The 16434-nt window shown below is 38.3% G+C and overlaps 1 protein-coding gene across 7 annotated transcripts in view; it reads left to right on the plus strand.

Moving 5' to 3' along the window:
- Positions 1 to 16434, plus strand: part of cep162 (centrosomal protein 162) — a 107201-nt gene that overhangs the window by 86209 nt on the left and 4558 nt on the right. For all 7 annotated transcript variants that reach the window (XM_073056452.1, XM_073056453.1, XM_073056454.1 and 4 more), the window contains 2 exons: positions 2771 to 2869; positions 14795 to 14929. In XM_073056452.1, coding sequence (XP_072912553.1) covers positions 2771 to 2869; positions 14795 to 14929 — 234 coding nt within the window. The remainder of the gene's footprint in view (positions 1 to 2770; positions 2870 to 14794; positions 14930 to 16434) is intronic.

Here is a 16434-nt window from a genome sequence, read left to right on the forward strand (position 1 = left end):
AGTGTACCAGGCAGAGTAAGGCAGTACCTTATAAAGGACTCAGTAACCAGCTGGTATAATTTGTTTTCTACACTGATGATGCTATTTGGTATTATAGTAAAAATCTGTTAATCTACACGCTCAAGACATTGATAGAGGAGCAAAGGAGCAGATTTAATGGACTATCGGGCAATGTTTTATTAATATTACAACATACTTTAAATTTACTGCTATATGGTAGAATTGTTAAATTTTCCAGTGAACCTGATAAGCATTAAAGGAATATGGGAGGGGGTGAGGAAACTGGCCCCAGAAAGTTTCAAAGACGTGTGGGAAAAAGAACCAAGTATGTTTTAAGGGAGCGTAGCAAAAAGAACCAAGTGTGTTTAAGGTGAGTTCACAGGAATGGGATTCCATGAATGAAAGGGAGCACATGAATCAGTACCCAATTACCCAAATGCTAAACCATCAGCATTTCTAAATAGTATAGTGGACAATCAGAGTTGTACTGTAATTTGAAATCCATTCAAAGGCATGTCTAAATATAAAGTCACAAGATGGTGGGATAGTCCAGTAATCCAGCAACATTTGTGGAGAAAGAGACGGTTATCATTTCAGGTCAGTGACTTTCCTTCAAAGTTCAGATTGCTGTACCTAAACTGAAACTGATGCTCCCTAACCTCCTAAATACTATCAGCGTTTTCTGTTTTTATTTCACATTTTCATCTTCGGCAGCTTTTTTGGCTACCTCAATTTGTTGAGTCCCTGTCAATTGTTGTAAAACAAAGCACTAACAGTTTCATTTGCCACAGATATACAGTGTATATATAAACATTGATGCGGACTTTTTGGCTTTAAGAGATTTTTACGGTAGAGTTAATTAAATTTTTTATCATAAATTTTCCTGTAGATTTTTAACTGGATTAATGAAATGCACAATGAAGCAAAGACAAAATAGCCAGATATATCTGAGCTACAGTAACTCTGGTTATCAGGGCACTTTTTAAACATATTTCCACTATTAAATGAGAATCTATGAAAAGAAGGAGCTTGTTTCTACAGGGTAATCTATCTCTTACTGTACACTGAACATCTTAACTGAGTACAACCCTGAGACAGATCAAGAGCCAAAGGAATTATCATCGCTCTATCTACCCTTTATTCTCACTGTTCAAGAGAGTATTGTCCTAAAATACTTAATCTCTTTCCAGACAGTAACACATCATTGAAGGAATCAGCAGGTTGACTTTAACTGCACTCCCTCAATCACAAGTATTTCCTTCCTAGGATAGGGAGACTAGACCTGTACATTATATTGTAGGTGTAATCACTTTGGAGCATTATACAGTCAGTAGCTACTTTATTAGTTACATCTGTACACTTGCTTGTTAATGCAAATATGTATTCAGCAATCATATGGCAGCAACTCCATGTAAAAACAGATGCAGACATTGTCAAGAGATTCAGACCAAATATCAGAATGGGGAAGAAATATGATCTAAATAATTTTGACCCTAGAATGATTGTTGGCGCCAGACAGGGTGGTTTGAGTATCTCGGAAACTATTGATTTCCGAGGATTTTCTGGAGTTTACAGAGAGTGGTGCGAGAAACAATAAAACAGCCAGTGAGCGGCAGCTTTGTGGATGAAAGTGCCTCATTAATGAGAGAGGTCAGAGGAGAATGGCCAAAGTTGTTCACACTGACAGGAAGATGACAGTAAAACGATGCATTACAACAGTTGTGTTGGGAAGAGCATATCTGAACATACAACATGTCCAACCTTCAAGTGATGGGCCACTGTAGCAGAAGACCATAAACATAGTAGCCATTGAGTGTATAATTAAAGGCACTTCTCTTGTACTCATATTTTCTTGCAATAAAGGCTTCTATATAATTTGCCTTTTAATTTTTTGTTATAACTGCATGTTAGCTTTCAGTTTTTTTATGTATAAGGACACCCCCCATGTCCTTCTGGCTTAAGCTGACAATTTAACAATATTATAGATAGATAAGATCTTATGCCAAATAATAATTTCAAGAATAAAACATACTTGTTTACTTTCTATCATAATCCCATAATCTCTGTAGTTAGCACAAGTTAATACAATATATTTAAAATCAACTGATCAGTTTCCTGCTAAATTAATAAGCATGTCAACTCTCTGTGTTACATATCAGCCATATTGCCTGACTACTCTCACCCCTCCCCCAGAATTATTGCTGGTCATGAATTGAAATAATAATTCATATGATTTTGACTTCTGGGGGGAGGGGAGCATCATCTTTTTAGTGTCCCACGCTGCATCCTACATAAACTGTGACCCTCTGAAGTTTGTGGGATAATGGCACCAATTGCGGCATGTTGTTGTGTGTCCTTGTTTTGCCATTATGTCCATTCTGTCGCATATTTTTATTTTGTTGATCCATCTTTGAAAAAACTTAACTTTCTTCTTCCTCTTTCTACAGCCTTGTCTCTGCATCTGCTATTTGTCCAGCCTTGACTCGACTTGTACATCCCACTCTTCCAAATTTAGTCTATTAATCCCACTCTACAGTACCTTTTAATGTAAGACAAATGCTCTGATATTCACTTGCTTCAAAACCCTATCAAGGGAGCTCTTTATCCAAGTCCATTTAAAATACATAGACTTCTGTTCCATCTCCTTATTTCCCTTCTCCTTTACAATGTCATCTGCAGAGCATCTTACAATTCAGGACTTTAATGACACTATTTAAATGACTCTTGGGGAAAAATATTCTTGTTCATAACTTTCCACTTTTAATTATAGATTATGTTGAAGCACCTTCGAGAACAGATTAATGAGCTGCAGAAAGACCGTGAAGCACTTTCTTTCTCTAAACTTCGTGAAGAAACGCTGCAGACTCAGGTACTTGTCAGCCAAACATTAACGTTGTTTGAGTGCATTTCAGGCTTCTATTCACAATATTGTAAGTTCATGAGCTAAATGAAATGTAGCCATGTAAAGAAAAAACAGATTCAAAAAAGAAAAAAGATTCATGTGGACAAGAAACAGCCAACAATAGATATAATGAATTTCAGAAAGACTTCAGGGATAATGGTGTTGATTGAACAAGTTGGACTTAAAACTTTACCTCAAACTGCTTTTAAAAACTTTTTGCTAAGATAGATACAGTATAGAAGAACAGTCGTAACGAAGTTTTCATTCTTTTAAATCTCTCTCTTTGACCTTGAATGAACATATAATACCACCTATATATACTCTTAAACAGAACTTTTTTAAAAAAAATCAGAAGCCAATCTTATTTTTGGGGATTCTTTCAAAGATCAGAGAGCCAGACCAACATGTTTAATCATGTATATGACTCAATAGAATACTGCTCATCCCTGCAAAATTTTAATTTTGAATTAAAACATCATATTGATGTTTAATATAAATCCTTGAACAAATATTTATTGTCAAGTGGCACTGCTGCAATACTTCAATACTGTTAGAGAGAGAGAGAGCACTCCAGATTATGACTGAGTGATAGTGATGCACTATTTTTCCAAGTCAGGATGGTGTTTAGCTTGAGGGAATTTTCCAAGCAATGGTGTTCCCATATTTTTACTGCCCTTGCCCTTCTAGCTGGTAGAGGTCATGGGTTTGGAAGATGTTTTAGAAAGGAGAAGTGATGAGTTACCACAGTACATCCTCCAGTTGGTTTAAAAAAAATGCAGCTGTGTGTCAGTGGTGTGATGAGTGAATGATTGTGGATGGGGTGCCTAATAGGTGGGTTTGTACATCCTGCAAGATGTTTAATTCTTGAGTGTTGAAGCTGCACTCATTCCATCACACATTACAACGGTATTCCCTGCCTCTCAACTTTTCTTGGAGCCACATTGTGTATATCGCTACTCCAGTTTAGTTTCTGAGCTGTATCTCGGAAGCAAAGGAAAGACCATTGCTTCCTTGTTACTACTAGCTTCACATTAGGTTTTGGAGCTTAGTTTTTGAATACCTCAATTTGGTCATTACTTTTTAATGCAAGATGGCTCACCAAATGTGGAGCGTGATGCACCTCAAGTTTCTTGCTATGGACTTCGTAGGGGGAGGAATGATATGAAGCCCAGGTAGATCAGTGGGGGAACTTTAGCTTTCAATGTAAGGCTATTTAGTTGTATACTTCAGTGACATACGTACTTGGGCCCTTCAGCCCAAGTGGAAAATAGGCTATCAATGATCTTCCATTGCCATTGTCCTCTGAAGTTGCAGGATAGATTTGTCCCACAGAGGAAGGCGTAGGCAACCATGGCTGATGAAGGAGGTTAAGGACTGCATAAAAGCTGAGGAAAGGGCATATAAGGTAGCAAAAGTGAGTGGGAAGTTGGATGATTGGGAAGCTTTTAAAATCCAACAAAAGGCATCTAAAAAGCTATAAGATGAAATATGATGGCAGACTAGCCAATAATATAAAGCAGGATACCAAAAGTTTTTTTAGTTATATAAAGAGTAAAAGGGAGGTGAGTGTTAATATTGGACCATTGGAAAATGATGCTGGTGAGGTAGTAATAGGGGGCAAAGAAATGGCAGATGAACTTGGTGGATAATTTGCATGTCTTCACTGTGTACGACACTAGCAGTGTGCCAGAGGTCCATGAGTGTTAGGGAGCGGGAGTGTATGCTGTTGCTATTGCCAAGGAAAAAGTGGTAGGCAGACTCAAAGGCCTTAAAGTGGATAAGTCACCTGCACCAGCTGGACTACATCCCAGAGTCCTGAGAGGTTGCTGAAGAGATAATGGATGTATTGGTTATGATCTTCCAAGAATCACTTAATTCTGGCATAGACCTGGAGGGCATAAGGCAAAAGAAAGGAAATTATAGGCCAGTTAGCCTAACCTCAGTGGTTGGGAAAGTGTTGGAGTTTATTATTAAGGATAAGGTTTCGAAGTACTTGGAGACTAATGATAAAACAAGTCAAAGTCACCATGGTTTCTGTAAAGGGAAATCTTGCCTGACAAATCTGTTAGAGTACTTAGAGGAAGTAACAAGCAGGGTGAACAAAGGACAGGCAGTGAATGTCACTTACTTGGATTTTCAGAAGGAGTTTGATAAGGTGCCACACATGAGGCTGCTTAACAAGATGAAATCCTATGGCATTACAGGAAAGATACTGGCATGGATAACAGCATGGCTGACAGGCAGGAGGCAACGAGTGGGAATAAAAGGGCCCTTTTCTGGTTGGCTGCCAGTGACCAGTGATGTTCCTTAGGGATCAGTATTGGAACCTCTGCTTTTCACATTATTTGTCAGTGATTTAGATAATGGAATTGATGGCTTTGTGGCAAATTTTACAGATGATACAAAGATAGATGGAGGAATGGGTAGTGCTGAGGAAGCAATGCAGGACTTAGACAAATTGGCAAAATGGGCAAAAAAGTAGCAGATGGAATACAGTGTTGGGAAATGTATGATAATGCATTTCAGCAAAAGGAACAATAGTGCGGACTATTATCTAAATGGGGAGAAGGTTCAAACATCAGAGGTGCTGAGGGACTTCAGAGTTATCGTGCATGACTCCCAGAAGGTTAATTTACAGATTGAGTGTCTGGTAAAGAAGGCAAATGCAATGTTTGCATTTGTTTCAAAGGGAATAGAATATAAAAGCAAGGAGATAATGCTGAGCCTTTATAAGACACTAGTCAGACTGCACTTGGAGTATTGTCAACAGTATTGGGCCCTATTTCTCAGAAAGAATGTGTTGTCATTGGAGAGAGTCCAGAGGAGGTTCACGAGGATGATTCTGGGAATGAAGGGGTTAACATATGAGAAGCTTTTGGCAGCTTTGGGCCTTTTCTCACTGGAATTTAGAAGGATGCGGTGGATCTCACTGAAACTTACCAAATAAAGGATTAGATAGGGTAGAGGTTGGAGAGGATGTTTCTTATGGTAGGAGTTTCCAAAACTAGAGGGCAGAGGTTTTATGGTCTTATGATTGGAGTTCATCACCACTTCCGCAATCCATTGCATCCACTACAGCTTCACCAGCACCCTGTGAGCAGGTTTAACCTGTTTCCACCTCTCACGATGGGGATGTAAGGTTGGACTTTGAGAGGCATACTTCAATGAAAAGTTACCAGTCACTTGGAGCTCAGTGTCCCAAAGTGCGCATACATTGCTTATTTACTGAAGATTGTATGCCTTTAATTCATGAATGTATTAGGGCAGTTCCTTTTCATCCTTTAACTATTATCAACTTGTCTGAGGAGCTTGTTGAAAGTTAAATACAATATTGTGATGAGAAACATTGGGAAAAGGCTTTGGGTGAAAATATATGTATGATTGACTCCAATATACACTGAGATTGATCTATTGATTAGATTGTGGTATGTGTATTATGAAACAAGATAGAATAGTGTCTTTTTTGTGTGTAGTTCTTTGTATTATTTCCTGTAAATATCTGCATGAGCCACAGTGGTACTGGTGAAACATGGCGATGCTTTGCAAGCAGCTTACAAAACATCTAAATATATTTCTGAACTACTCTCACTGCAATCTACAATTTTCCTTTAAGTAACATACTTTTTTTTAATTAGTTTTTCTATACATTTTACAAATTAAAAAAAACCCAAATCACAATAAGGAACATTAATACAGTGCAAAATTAAGCATACAATGACAATATGCTACAAAGGAAGAGAATTTAACAAAAAAGCACCTAAGTTAAAGACAAGTAAACTTAGTATCCTCCCCAAGCCCCACAACACAAAAAAAAACTCCAGACCAACCACAACACAATATAGAGAATATAAATCAGGACAATCAAACTCCCAGACTGTGAATACACTTAGCAACAGAGGATAATAATGCCTACTACCAGAAAAAAAAAGGAGCTGAAAGCAAGGGACCGAAAAGAAAAAAAAACCCTAGTCAAGAGGAAGGTTATGAAAGTACTCGATAAAAGGTCCCCAGACCTTATGGAACTTTAGATCCGAATTAAGAACTGAATAATGAATTTTTTCGAGGTCCAAGCAGGCCATAATGTCGTTAAGCCATTGAGCATGAGTGTGCGGGGCAACATCTCTCCATCTAAGGAGGATCAAGTGTCTAGCCAGGAGAGAGGCAAAGGATAATATTCGGCATTTGGTCGGACTCAGACGTAAATCTGTCTTGCCCCAGAAACCGAACAAAGCAATTAAGGGGTTTGGTTCCAGGTGCTGATCAGAATATATGATAATGTAGTGAAGACATCTTTCCAAAATTTCTCCAAGCTAGGACAGAACCAATACATATGAATGAGAGAGGCCTCGCCCCTCTTGCATTTATCACAGAGCGGACTAATGTTAGGGTAGAATCGAGATAGTTTAGATTTAGACATATGGGCTCTATGAACAATCTTAAACTGTAAAAGGCAATGGCGAGCACAAAGAGAGGTTCAGTTAACCGATTTGAGAATCGAGTCCCAGCTCTCATCAGATAAGGAGGTATTTAAATCCTGCTCCCAGGCCATTTTAATTTTATACACAGGGGCCTGTCGTAAGGCTGCTAATTTATCTCGAATAATTGATATTAAACCTTTACCTAGTGGATTAATGGAAAGGAATAAGTCCATAGCATTTTTCGCAGGCATTTCAGGAAAGTTAGGAATTAAAGGAGCAATAAAGTGTCTAATTTGGAGATATCTAAAAAAATGAGCGTTGGGCAGATTGAACTTAACAGAGAGCTGCTGAAAAGAAGCAAAGCAATTATCAATGAAAAGATCTTCAAAATGTCTAATGCCCTTCCTATACCAAACATGGAATGCTGAATCGTACGTAGTAGGTAAAAAAAGGTGATTATGTACAACAGGGCTGGAAACGGAAAAACCATGGAAACCATGGCATTTCCTAAACTGAGCCCATATACGCAACGTGTGTCTAACAAGAGGATTAGCTATTAATCTGGACAGACTACTAGGGAGTGCAGAGCCAAGAAGTGCAGAGATAGATAATTCTTTAGTGGAGCTCAACTCCATTGCCACCCAATTAGGGCACTCGGGTTGGCCGTGGAAGAAAGACCAAAAGGTAGCACAACGTATATTAGCTGCCCAATAATATAAACAAAAGTTAGGTAAAGCCATGCCACCTATTTTTGGAGATGGATTTTATTAATTCTAGAGCGCTTATTCTTCCACAGATATGACAAAATAATAGAGTCTAGGGAATCAAAAAAAGATTTAGGAATAAAAATTGGGATAGATTGAAATAAGTATAAAAATTTGGGGAGAACATACATTTTAACAACATTAATACGACCTACCAAAGACATAGATAGAGGTGACCATTGTACCAGACTCTGTTTTATAGTATATGAAAGATTGGCAAAGTTTTCACGAAAGAGATCTTTAAACTTCCTTGTGACTGTAATTCCAAGATAAGTAAATTGATTATGGACTACTTTAAAAGGGAGATCATGAAATGTTAGTTCTTGTGCTTCTTTATTAATTGGGAAAAGTTCACTCTTATGTAAATTAAGTTTATAGCCAGAGATCTGGCTAAACTGGTCAAGAAGTGAAAACTTTAGAGGTAAGGGTGTAGACGGATTTGAGAGAAAGAGTAATAAGTCATCAGCATAAAGAGAAACTTTATGCTCAACACCCCCTCTCCAAATCCCAGTCAATTCAGGACAATTTCGAAATGCTATCGCCAAAGGTTCTATAGCCAAATCAAAGAGAAAGGGACTTAAGGGGCATCCCTGACGGGTGCCACGTTTGAGATTAAATACCTGAGATTTCTGAAAATTAGTTAAAACAGAAGCAGTAGGACACAGGTACAGCAGTTTGATCCAAGAGATGAAACTTTGACCGAGGTCAAATTTTTCTAAGACTGCAAAAAGGTAGTTCCACTCTATACGATCAAATGCTTTCTCCGCATCGAGGGAAATAACACATTCAGGAATCCCAGTTGGAGGTGAGTATAAGATAATAAATAAATAAACGAATGTTAAAAAAGGGGAGACGGTTTTTAATAAAATCTGATTGGTCATCAGAGATAATGGAGGGAATAACGGTTTCTAATCTATGAGCCAAAACTTTAGCTAAGATCTTTACATCAACATTGAGCAAAGAAATCGGCCTATGCGAGGAACACTCTGTTGGGTCTTTGCCCTTTTTTAATAGAAGAATAATAGATGCCTCATTGAAAGAGGGTGGCAATTTGCCATAATTAAACGAGTCAGATAATACTGAAAGTAACTGAGGAGAAAGAAGTGAAGAGAATGATTTATAAAATTCTACAGGGAACCCATCAGGTCCAGGAGATTTCCCTGAGGACAGTGCAGAAATTGCAAAAGATATTTCTTCTGATGATATAGGCGCATTAAGTTTGGCTTTAAAATCAGATGAAAGTGAAGGGATATTCAGATTCTTTAAAAATTGATCAACAGAGATATTGTCATTCAAAAATTCAGAGGAATAAAGCCGAGAATAAAAATTTTTAAATGCATCATTAATTTCTAAATGATCCGATATAAAGTCTCCGTTCTCCTTCCGGATCTTTGTAATATGTTGTTTGGCTTTGGAACGCCTCAGCTGATTGGCTAGAAATTTACCAGACATCCCCATGAATGTAAAAGCGACTCTTGCTTTCGAGAAGTTGGCGTTCAACAGGTTGAGTAGACAGAAGATTAAATTTAGTTTGGAGTTCAACACGCTTCTTGTATAGTTCAGGGTTCTTAGTTTGAGCATATAGTTGATCCAATTCTTTAATCTGGTTAATGAGGTCTAATCGATCTGCACAGGATCTTCTGTTGAGATTTGCTGTGTAAGAGACTATTTGACCCCTCAGATATGCTTTCATGGCATCCCAGACGATCTGGGATGACACTTCAGGTGATGTATTAGTGTTAAAATAAAAGGTTATCTGATCCTTAATAAATATTTAAAAATTATCATCCGATAATAAAGTTGAATCAAACCGCCAGTGTTTATTCCTCAGAGGGAGACCAGGAAAGTTCAGAGAGAGAGTAATTGGGGCATGGTCAGAAATCAGTATACTCTGATAGTCACAAGAGTAGGCAAATGGAATAAGTTGGTTATCGAGTAAGAAAAGTCAATTCTAGTGAAGGTATGGTGAACATGTGAAAAAAAAGAATAATCTCTCTCAGTAGGATGAAGGAAACGCCATATATCAGAGATACCAAAATTAGAGAGAAACGATTAGATAGCTAAGGCAGATTTAGTAGGTGATCTGGTAACAGAGGATGATCGATCCAGATTAGGGTCTAACCAACAGTTGAAGTCACCACCCAGTATAAGAGAGTGTGAGTTTAAGTCTGGTAGTGAGGAAAAAAAATGTTCAAAAAAGTTAACATCATCAAAGTTGGGGGCATACAGGTTTGCTAGTGCAACTTTAGTGTTATATAGTTTACCAGAAACAATAATAAAACAGCCATTTGTATCAGATATTTTATTATGGAGTTCAAAAGGAATATTTGAGTTAATAAGAATGGAGACTCCCCTAGCTTTAGCGGCAAAGGATGAGTGAAAATTCTGACCCGCCCACTTTGACAAAAGCCGGGAGTTATCAAAACAACGAATATGAGTTTCTTGAAGGAAAGCAATGTCAGCTTTGAGTTGTTTAATATGTGAGAATACCTTCCTCCTTTTAACAGGGTGATTCAATCCCTTTACATTCCAGCTCACGAATTTAAGTGCACTAGTCATTATCAATTACTAATGCATAAAAGGCAGCAGGCATATAAAAAGTCAAGCAATACAATAGCAGTCTGGGAGCAGAAATGTAAACATAAATTCGTAAAATCAAAACATAAGCATGTCCTGAGCAATAAAGAAAAACAATAAATACAGTGAGTGATGTTGGAACTGGAAAACCCACCCTTTCCACACAACCCAAAACTAGATGGCTACCAAAAAAAGCAGCTAGCTCTACCAAAAAAATTAACCCAAATATAACTTCCAGATCTGTGTCATTAACAGCAGTTCCGTATAAATACTATAGCAAATAGTAACTAGTTTATGCACTAGAAAACATAACTACAAATTGGAACATCTTCTGCAGAAATATAAAACTTAATACAGAGAAAATCGGAAGAAAACCAAAACTAACCTACCCGCGAAAAATTATGGAAGAATAAAGTAAGAGAAAGAGAAAAAAAGGGAGGAAGGGGAAAATTATAAATTCAAGAAGAGTACTTATCAACCATTTACAGAGAGGAGAAAAAAAAATCAAAGATTAAAAAAAATGTGAAAGAAAAAAAAAGATCAGCAGTTAAACTGTGAACCAACAAACAGGGAGGCCTTCAATAAAGACTTCAAACCTCCAAAACAAGTTAGAGTCAATTGTAGAACTCTAAAGATAAAGTTATACAAGAATAAAATAGATTACACATGTACTATGTGTACTACACATGACACATGTTTATGTCCATAGGGAAACATTAAGCACAGAATGTCTATTTTTTAAAAAACACACCAAATCCAGGGAGAGATTGTCAACAGCCCTTGGAGTTTCAATGAATAATGTCTGAGTGATTCAAATAAAGTCTGAGTCCAGAAAAAGTAATTTTACTACGAGAAGTACTTATCCACCATTTTAGGAGGTCCGATCGGGTTCCGAAGATGACTGGATAGCCGGAAGACTTGCAACAAATGCCTCAGCCTCCTTCACTGACTTAAGCCACTTATATTTTCCAGTATTAAGCGTGATTCGTAAATCGGCAAGAGTGCGAAGAGAGGGTTTAAAACCACGATCAAAAAGCACTTTCATTACACCTTTAAACTCAGCGCGCATCTTTAAGGTCTGGGGTGCAAAATCTTCCACAAAGCGAATGATTGTATTTTGGAAAGTAAAAGTACCTCTACGACATGCCTCCATAATCAGACGGTGTTTTCCCTGGTATTGATGAAAGCACAAAATTACCGGTCGCGGGCGGGAGCCCAGAATTCCGGAGGGAACGTAGACCCTGTGTGCCCTTTCGAGCTCAGGCGGGTTCGGAAGCAAATCTTTCCCGAATATCTCACAGAGAAACTCGGCGAAAAACTTCACGGTTGATCCCTGTTCGGTGGCCTCTGGCAACCCAAGAATTCGAAGATTACAGCGTCTGCTGCGATTTTCGAGATCCACCATTTTGGAAAGGAGTTTGTTACATTTTTCCTCTAGTCTGGAACAGAGAGTCTCCAAGTATCGAACACGACTTTCTAAATCTTCAAAGTCGAATCGATGCGAGATAAGTGTTCAGCATGTTCGTCCACTCTATCGTTGATCCGATCCAGTTTGTCTTCCAGCTGTTTGAAAGCAGTTCTAAATTCCTTTAAAATATCGTCTCGGTGTTGTTCCAGCGCAGCGAGGGTCTTAGCTGGCAGAACCGGAACTTCCTTTCTCCCGGATTTAGAACTCTTGCTAGACATTGTAAGGGAGATGTGTTCACAGGCAAGTAAAAGAAACCAAAAAAGTTCCTAAGGTTTAAAAAATGGAGACATTTAGTGCAAAGATAGCGACAATAACGGAACAAAAGTTCGGAGCAGCTAAGCAATCGCCATCTTACCAGAAGTCCTTGAGTAACATACTTTTGAACAATCTTAATGAACTAACAAGTTCATGATCTTCTGAAGGACTCAGCGGACTTGACACTCAGGAATGCAATTATGGCACTTTTAAGCAGACAAAGGTACATGTACATCACTGTAATTGGAAGAGAGGGAGGAGGGGACAACTCCAAGCAGACTAAAATGCTGGGGTGTACCAGCATTTTAGTCTGGTTTGGAATCCTCCCCTACCCTGTATCATGTTAGCAAATGTACAGTCACTAGAGAACAAGATTGAGGATCTAAGGGCAAGATTGCTGTATCAGGGGGAAATAAGAGATTGCTGGGTTCTGAGTTTCACAGAGACATGGTTCACTTAAGACAAGCCAATTATGACACTTGATATGGATCATACTACTGATTCAAAGAAGACAAAAGGTGAGGATCTATGTTTCATGATAAATTCTTCATGGTGCTCAGATGTAAGCAGTCTTGCCACACTCTTGTTCTCCCAATCTGGAACGTCTGATGATTAAGTGCCAACCAAGAGAGTTCTCCTCTGTGATCTTGAGCACAGTTTAAATACTGCCAAATGCAAATGTTAGGCATGTACTTGATGTATTGAGTGCCGCGATTAGCAAACTAGAAATAGCTGCTCGGATGCCTTTCAAATTACTGTCGGAGACTTCAATCAGGCATGTTTGAAGAAATTTCTAGCCGATTACCATCAACATACCACCTACAGCACAAGAGGTCCCAACATGCAACCATTTTTATACTACGATTGGGACTGCAATCTGACCATCTGGCTACCCTCCTTCTACCTGCATACAGGCACAGCCTAAAGAGCAAGACTCCAGAGATAAAGACAACAGAGGTGAGTGCAAAGACAGAGGAGTGGCTATGGGTTTTGCTTCTAGTCAGTGCACTGAGCCATATTCAAGGGTTCATCAGAGGATCTGAATGAATGTGCCATGGTTGTCATGGACTTTATATGATTTTCTGGGGACACACTCATCTATGACTATATTTATAGTCTTTCCCAAGCAAAAGCCCTGGATGAATGAAGAGATCCACAATCTGGCATCCAAGTAAAATATAAAAGGTCTAGATACGACCTTGGGAAAGCCATCTCACATGCGATAAAGCAATTCCGGACCAAACTTGAATCTCTGAAGGATGGTCAACCTCTGAGGCAGAGCTTGAAGGCAATCAAATCCTACAAAGTGAAACTAAACGACATACAGTGATGCTAGAAAGTTTGTGAACCCTGTAGAATTTTCTCTGTTTCTGCATAAATAGGACTTAAAATGTGGTCAGATCTTCACGTACTCTTAAAAGTAGATAAAGAGAACCCAATTGAATAAATAACACAATAAATCATTATATTTGTGCATTTATTTATTGAGAAAAATGATCCAATATTACATTTATTTGTTAAAGTATCTGAACCTCTATGGTAATGCCTTTTACAAAAGCTATTTGGAGTCAGGTGTTCCAATCAATGAGAATGAGATTGGAGGTGTGGGTTGTAGAGGTGCCCTGTCCTATAAAAAAGATACAGAAAGTCTGGTTACTGTCAGAGCCTGCTCTTCACAAGAAAGATCTGTTCATGTGCAACATGCCTTGATCAAAACAACTTTCAGAGGACCTTAGAAGACGAATTGTAGAGATGCATGAAGCTGGAAAAAGCTACAAAAGCACTTCTAAAGACCTTAAGTGTTCATCAGTCTTCAGTAAGAGAAATTGTCTACAAAAGGAGGAAACTACAATGGAATGGAGTCATAGCTCCATCACGGCCTGAGACTCAATTAAGGAGTTCTTGAAAAGGGTATTGACAACATTTTTGTTCTTGATAAGTCTGGCTTCATTTTCATCTGTCAGCAGAGTGATCCTTTGGATGCTCTATGGTTTTGACACATCATAGTTATCAGTTAGCTGTTATGTTACCTGTGCTCCTTCCACCCACAATCTGCATCATTAAGATTAAATTGTCATCAGGTGTCTGAAGAGCTGTGTTTTCCTCTCCTTGAGGCATGACGAAAATCACAATCCAGTAACAACTAAAACCTCTGGTTAATTGGCACTGGGTGATTCTCATCAAACTATCCTTGGTGTGCAGAAAAGGGATGTTCAGTGTATTACAGGCACTGAAGAAAGTCCTACCCAAGTGATGACGACAGGAACAAATAATGCATTTTTTGAATACATTAATATTTCTATATGTTTTAATGGCACCTTTCCTTTTCTGTTAGCCAAATCCCATGTTTGTTGATTTTCTAACATTCTTTGTTAGAATGACTTGTGATTCCTATGATGTTCACTCTCAGATGGCCAAGCTCTTAGAAGAACTCAGGGAAGCCAAGGAGAATCATAGTCCAGAGATGAGACACTTTGTGGCACTGGAAAGAAAAATTCAGAAGATGGAGCTCAAGTATGCTCAGAGGGAGCAAGAATTCCAGCAGGTACTGTATAGTAGGTGAATTAAGAAGGCCAGAAGGTAATTACAGCAGTGTAACTGAAGTTAACTCAAACTTCTGAATAAATCATTAGCCACACTGAAAACAGTTAGTGCAGATCATTCATTTTGATCACAGCATGCATTTTTGAACTTGTCAGTTAATGATCAAAAATCATTTTTATGATAATGGTTTCTTTATAACTGGTTATCTGATTCTTTACTTACATTCATATCAGCCTCCCTCTGTGTCCTTTCCCAGTTTTTTATACTTTCTATAATAACTAATGGGTTACATTTGATTACTGGTGTCTTTTTTAGGTTAATTCTAAATTAATATTAATGAAGTCTCTTATCTCTGAAATGGAGGATTGCTCTGAAGGTGATTTAGTCTTCATTAATCAAGCTATAATTGAGTGAACATGAAGTGTGGTCTATTCCCTGCCCAAAATGCTTTCCCTTTTATATCTTGTGTAATAGTGTAGGGTTACAGGCACATAGTTACTCGACCACCAGTTTGAGGTCTGGACCATTGAATTCTCCATGGCAAATTGGGCAGTTAAATGCAATTAAACATAAAATAAGAAAAGCCAGTCTATGGAATGGTAACCTATGAAATTAATGATTTGTTATAAAGGTCACCAGGTTCATTACTGTCCTTCTGGGAAGGAAATCAAAATCAGGTTTATTATCATTGACTTGCAGCTCGTGATGTTTGTTCTTTTGTGGCAGCAGTACAGTGTAAAGAATTAAAAATCACTTAAATTACAAAATAAGTTGTGCAAAACAGTGGTGAGGCCTCACATGGAGTATTGTGAACCAGTTTGGGCCTCTTAGAAATGAGCTGAAACTGGAAAGGTTCAAAGGAAGTTCATGAAAATGATTCTCAGATTGAATGGCTAGTCATATCAAAAGATGGCTCTGGGACTGTATTCACTAGAACTCAGGTTTCAATGAGGTCACCCCTCATTCTTCTATCAAATGGTGAAAGACCTTGATAGAGTGGATGTGGAAGAGATATTTCCTATGATGGGAGAGTCTAAGACCAGAGGACACAGCCTCAGAATAGACAGATGTCCCTAGGATGAAGATGAGGAATTTCTTTAGTCAGAGAGTCATGAATCTGTGGAATTCTTTGTCACAGACAGCTGTGGAGGCCAAGTCTTTATGTATATTTAAGGCAGAGGTTGATAGATTCTTGATTGATCAGGTCATGAAGGGATACAGGGAGAAGGCAGGAATTGGGGTAGAGAGGAAAATTGAATCAGCTATGATGAAATGGCAGAGCAGAGTGATGGCCTAATTCTGCTCCTATATCTTATGGTCTTAGGAAAGGAATAACAGAGTAGTGTTCATGGGGTTTACATAAATCTGATAGCAAAGGGGAGGAAACTGTTCCTTGATAGTTTAATGTGGCTCTTCATTCTCCTGTACTCCTGCCCGGGACATGGTGAGGGTCTTTAGTGCCATGCAAGGTTCATTACTTTCTCCAGTCTTTGAAATAATCCATCA

This window comes from Hemitrygon akajei, chromosome 9, assembly GCF_048418815.1.
Source record: "Hemitrygon akajei chromosome 9, sHemAka1.3, whole genome shotgun sequence".
Lineage (NCBI taxonomy): Eukaryota > Metazoa > Chordata > Chondrichthyes > Myliobatiformes > Dasyatidae > Hemitrygon > Hemitrygon akajei.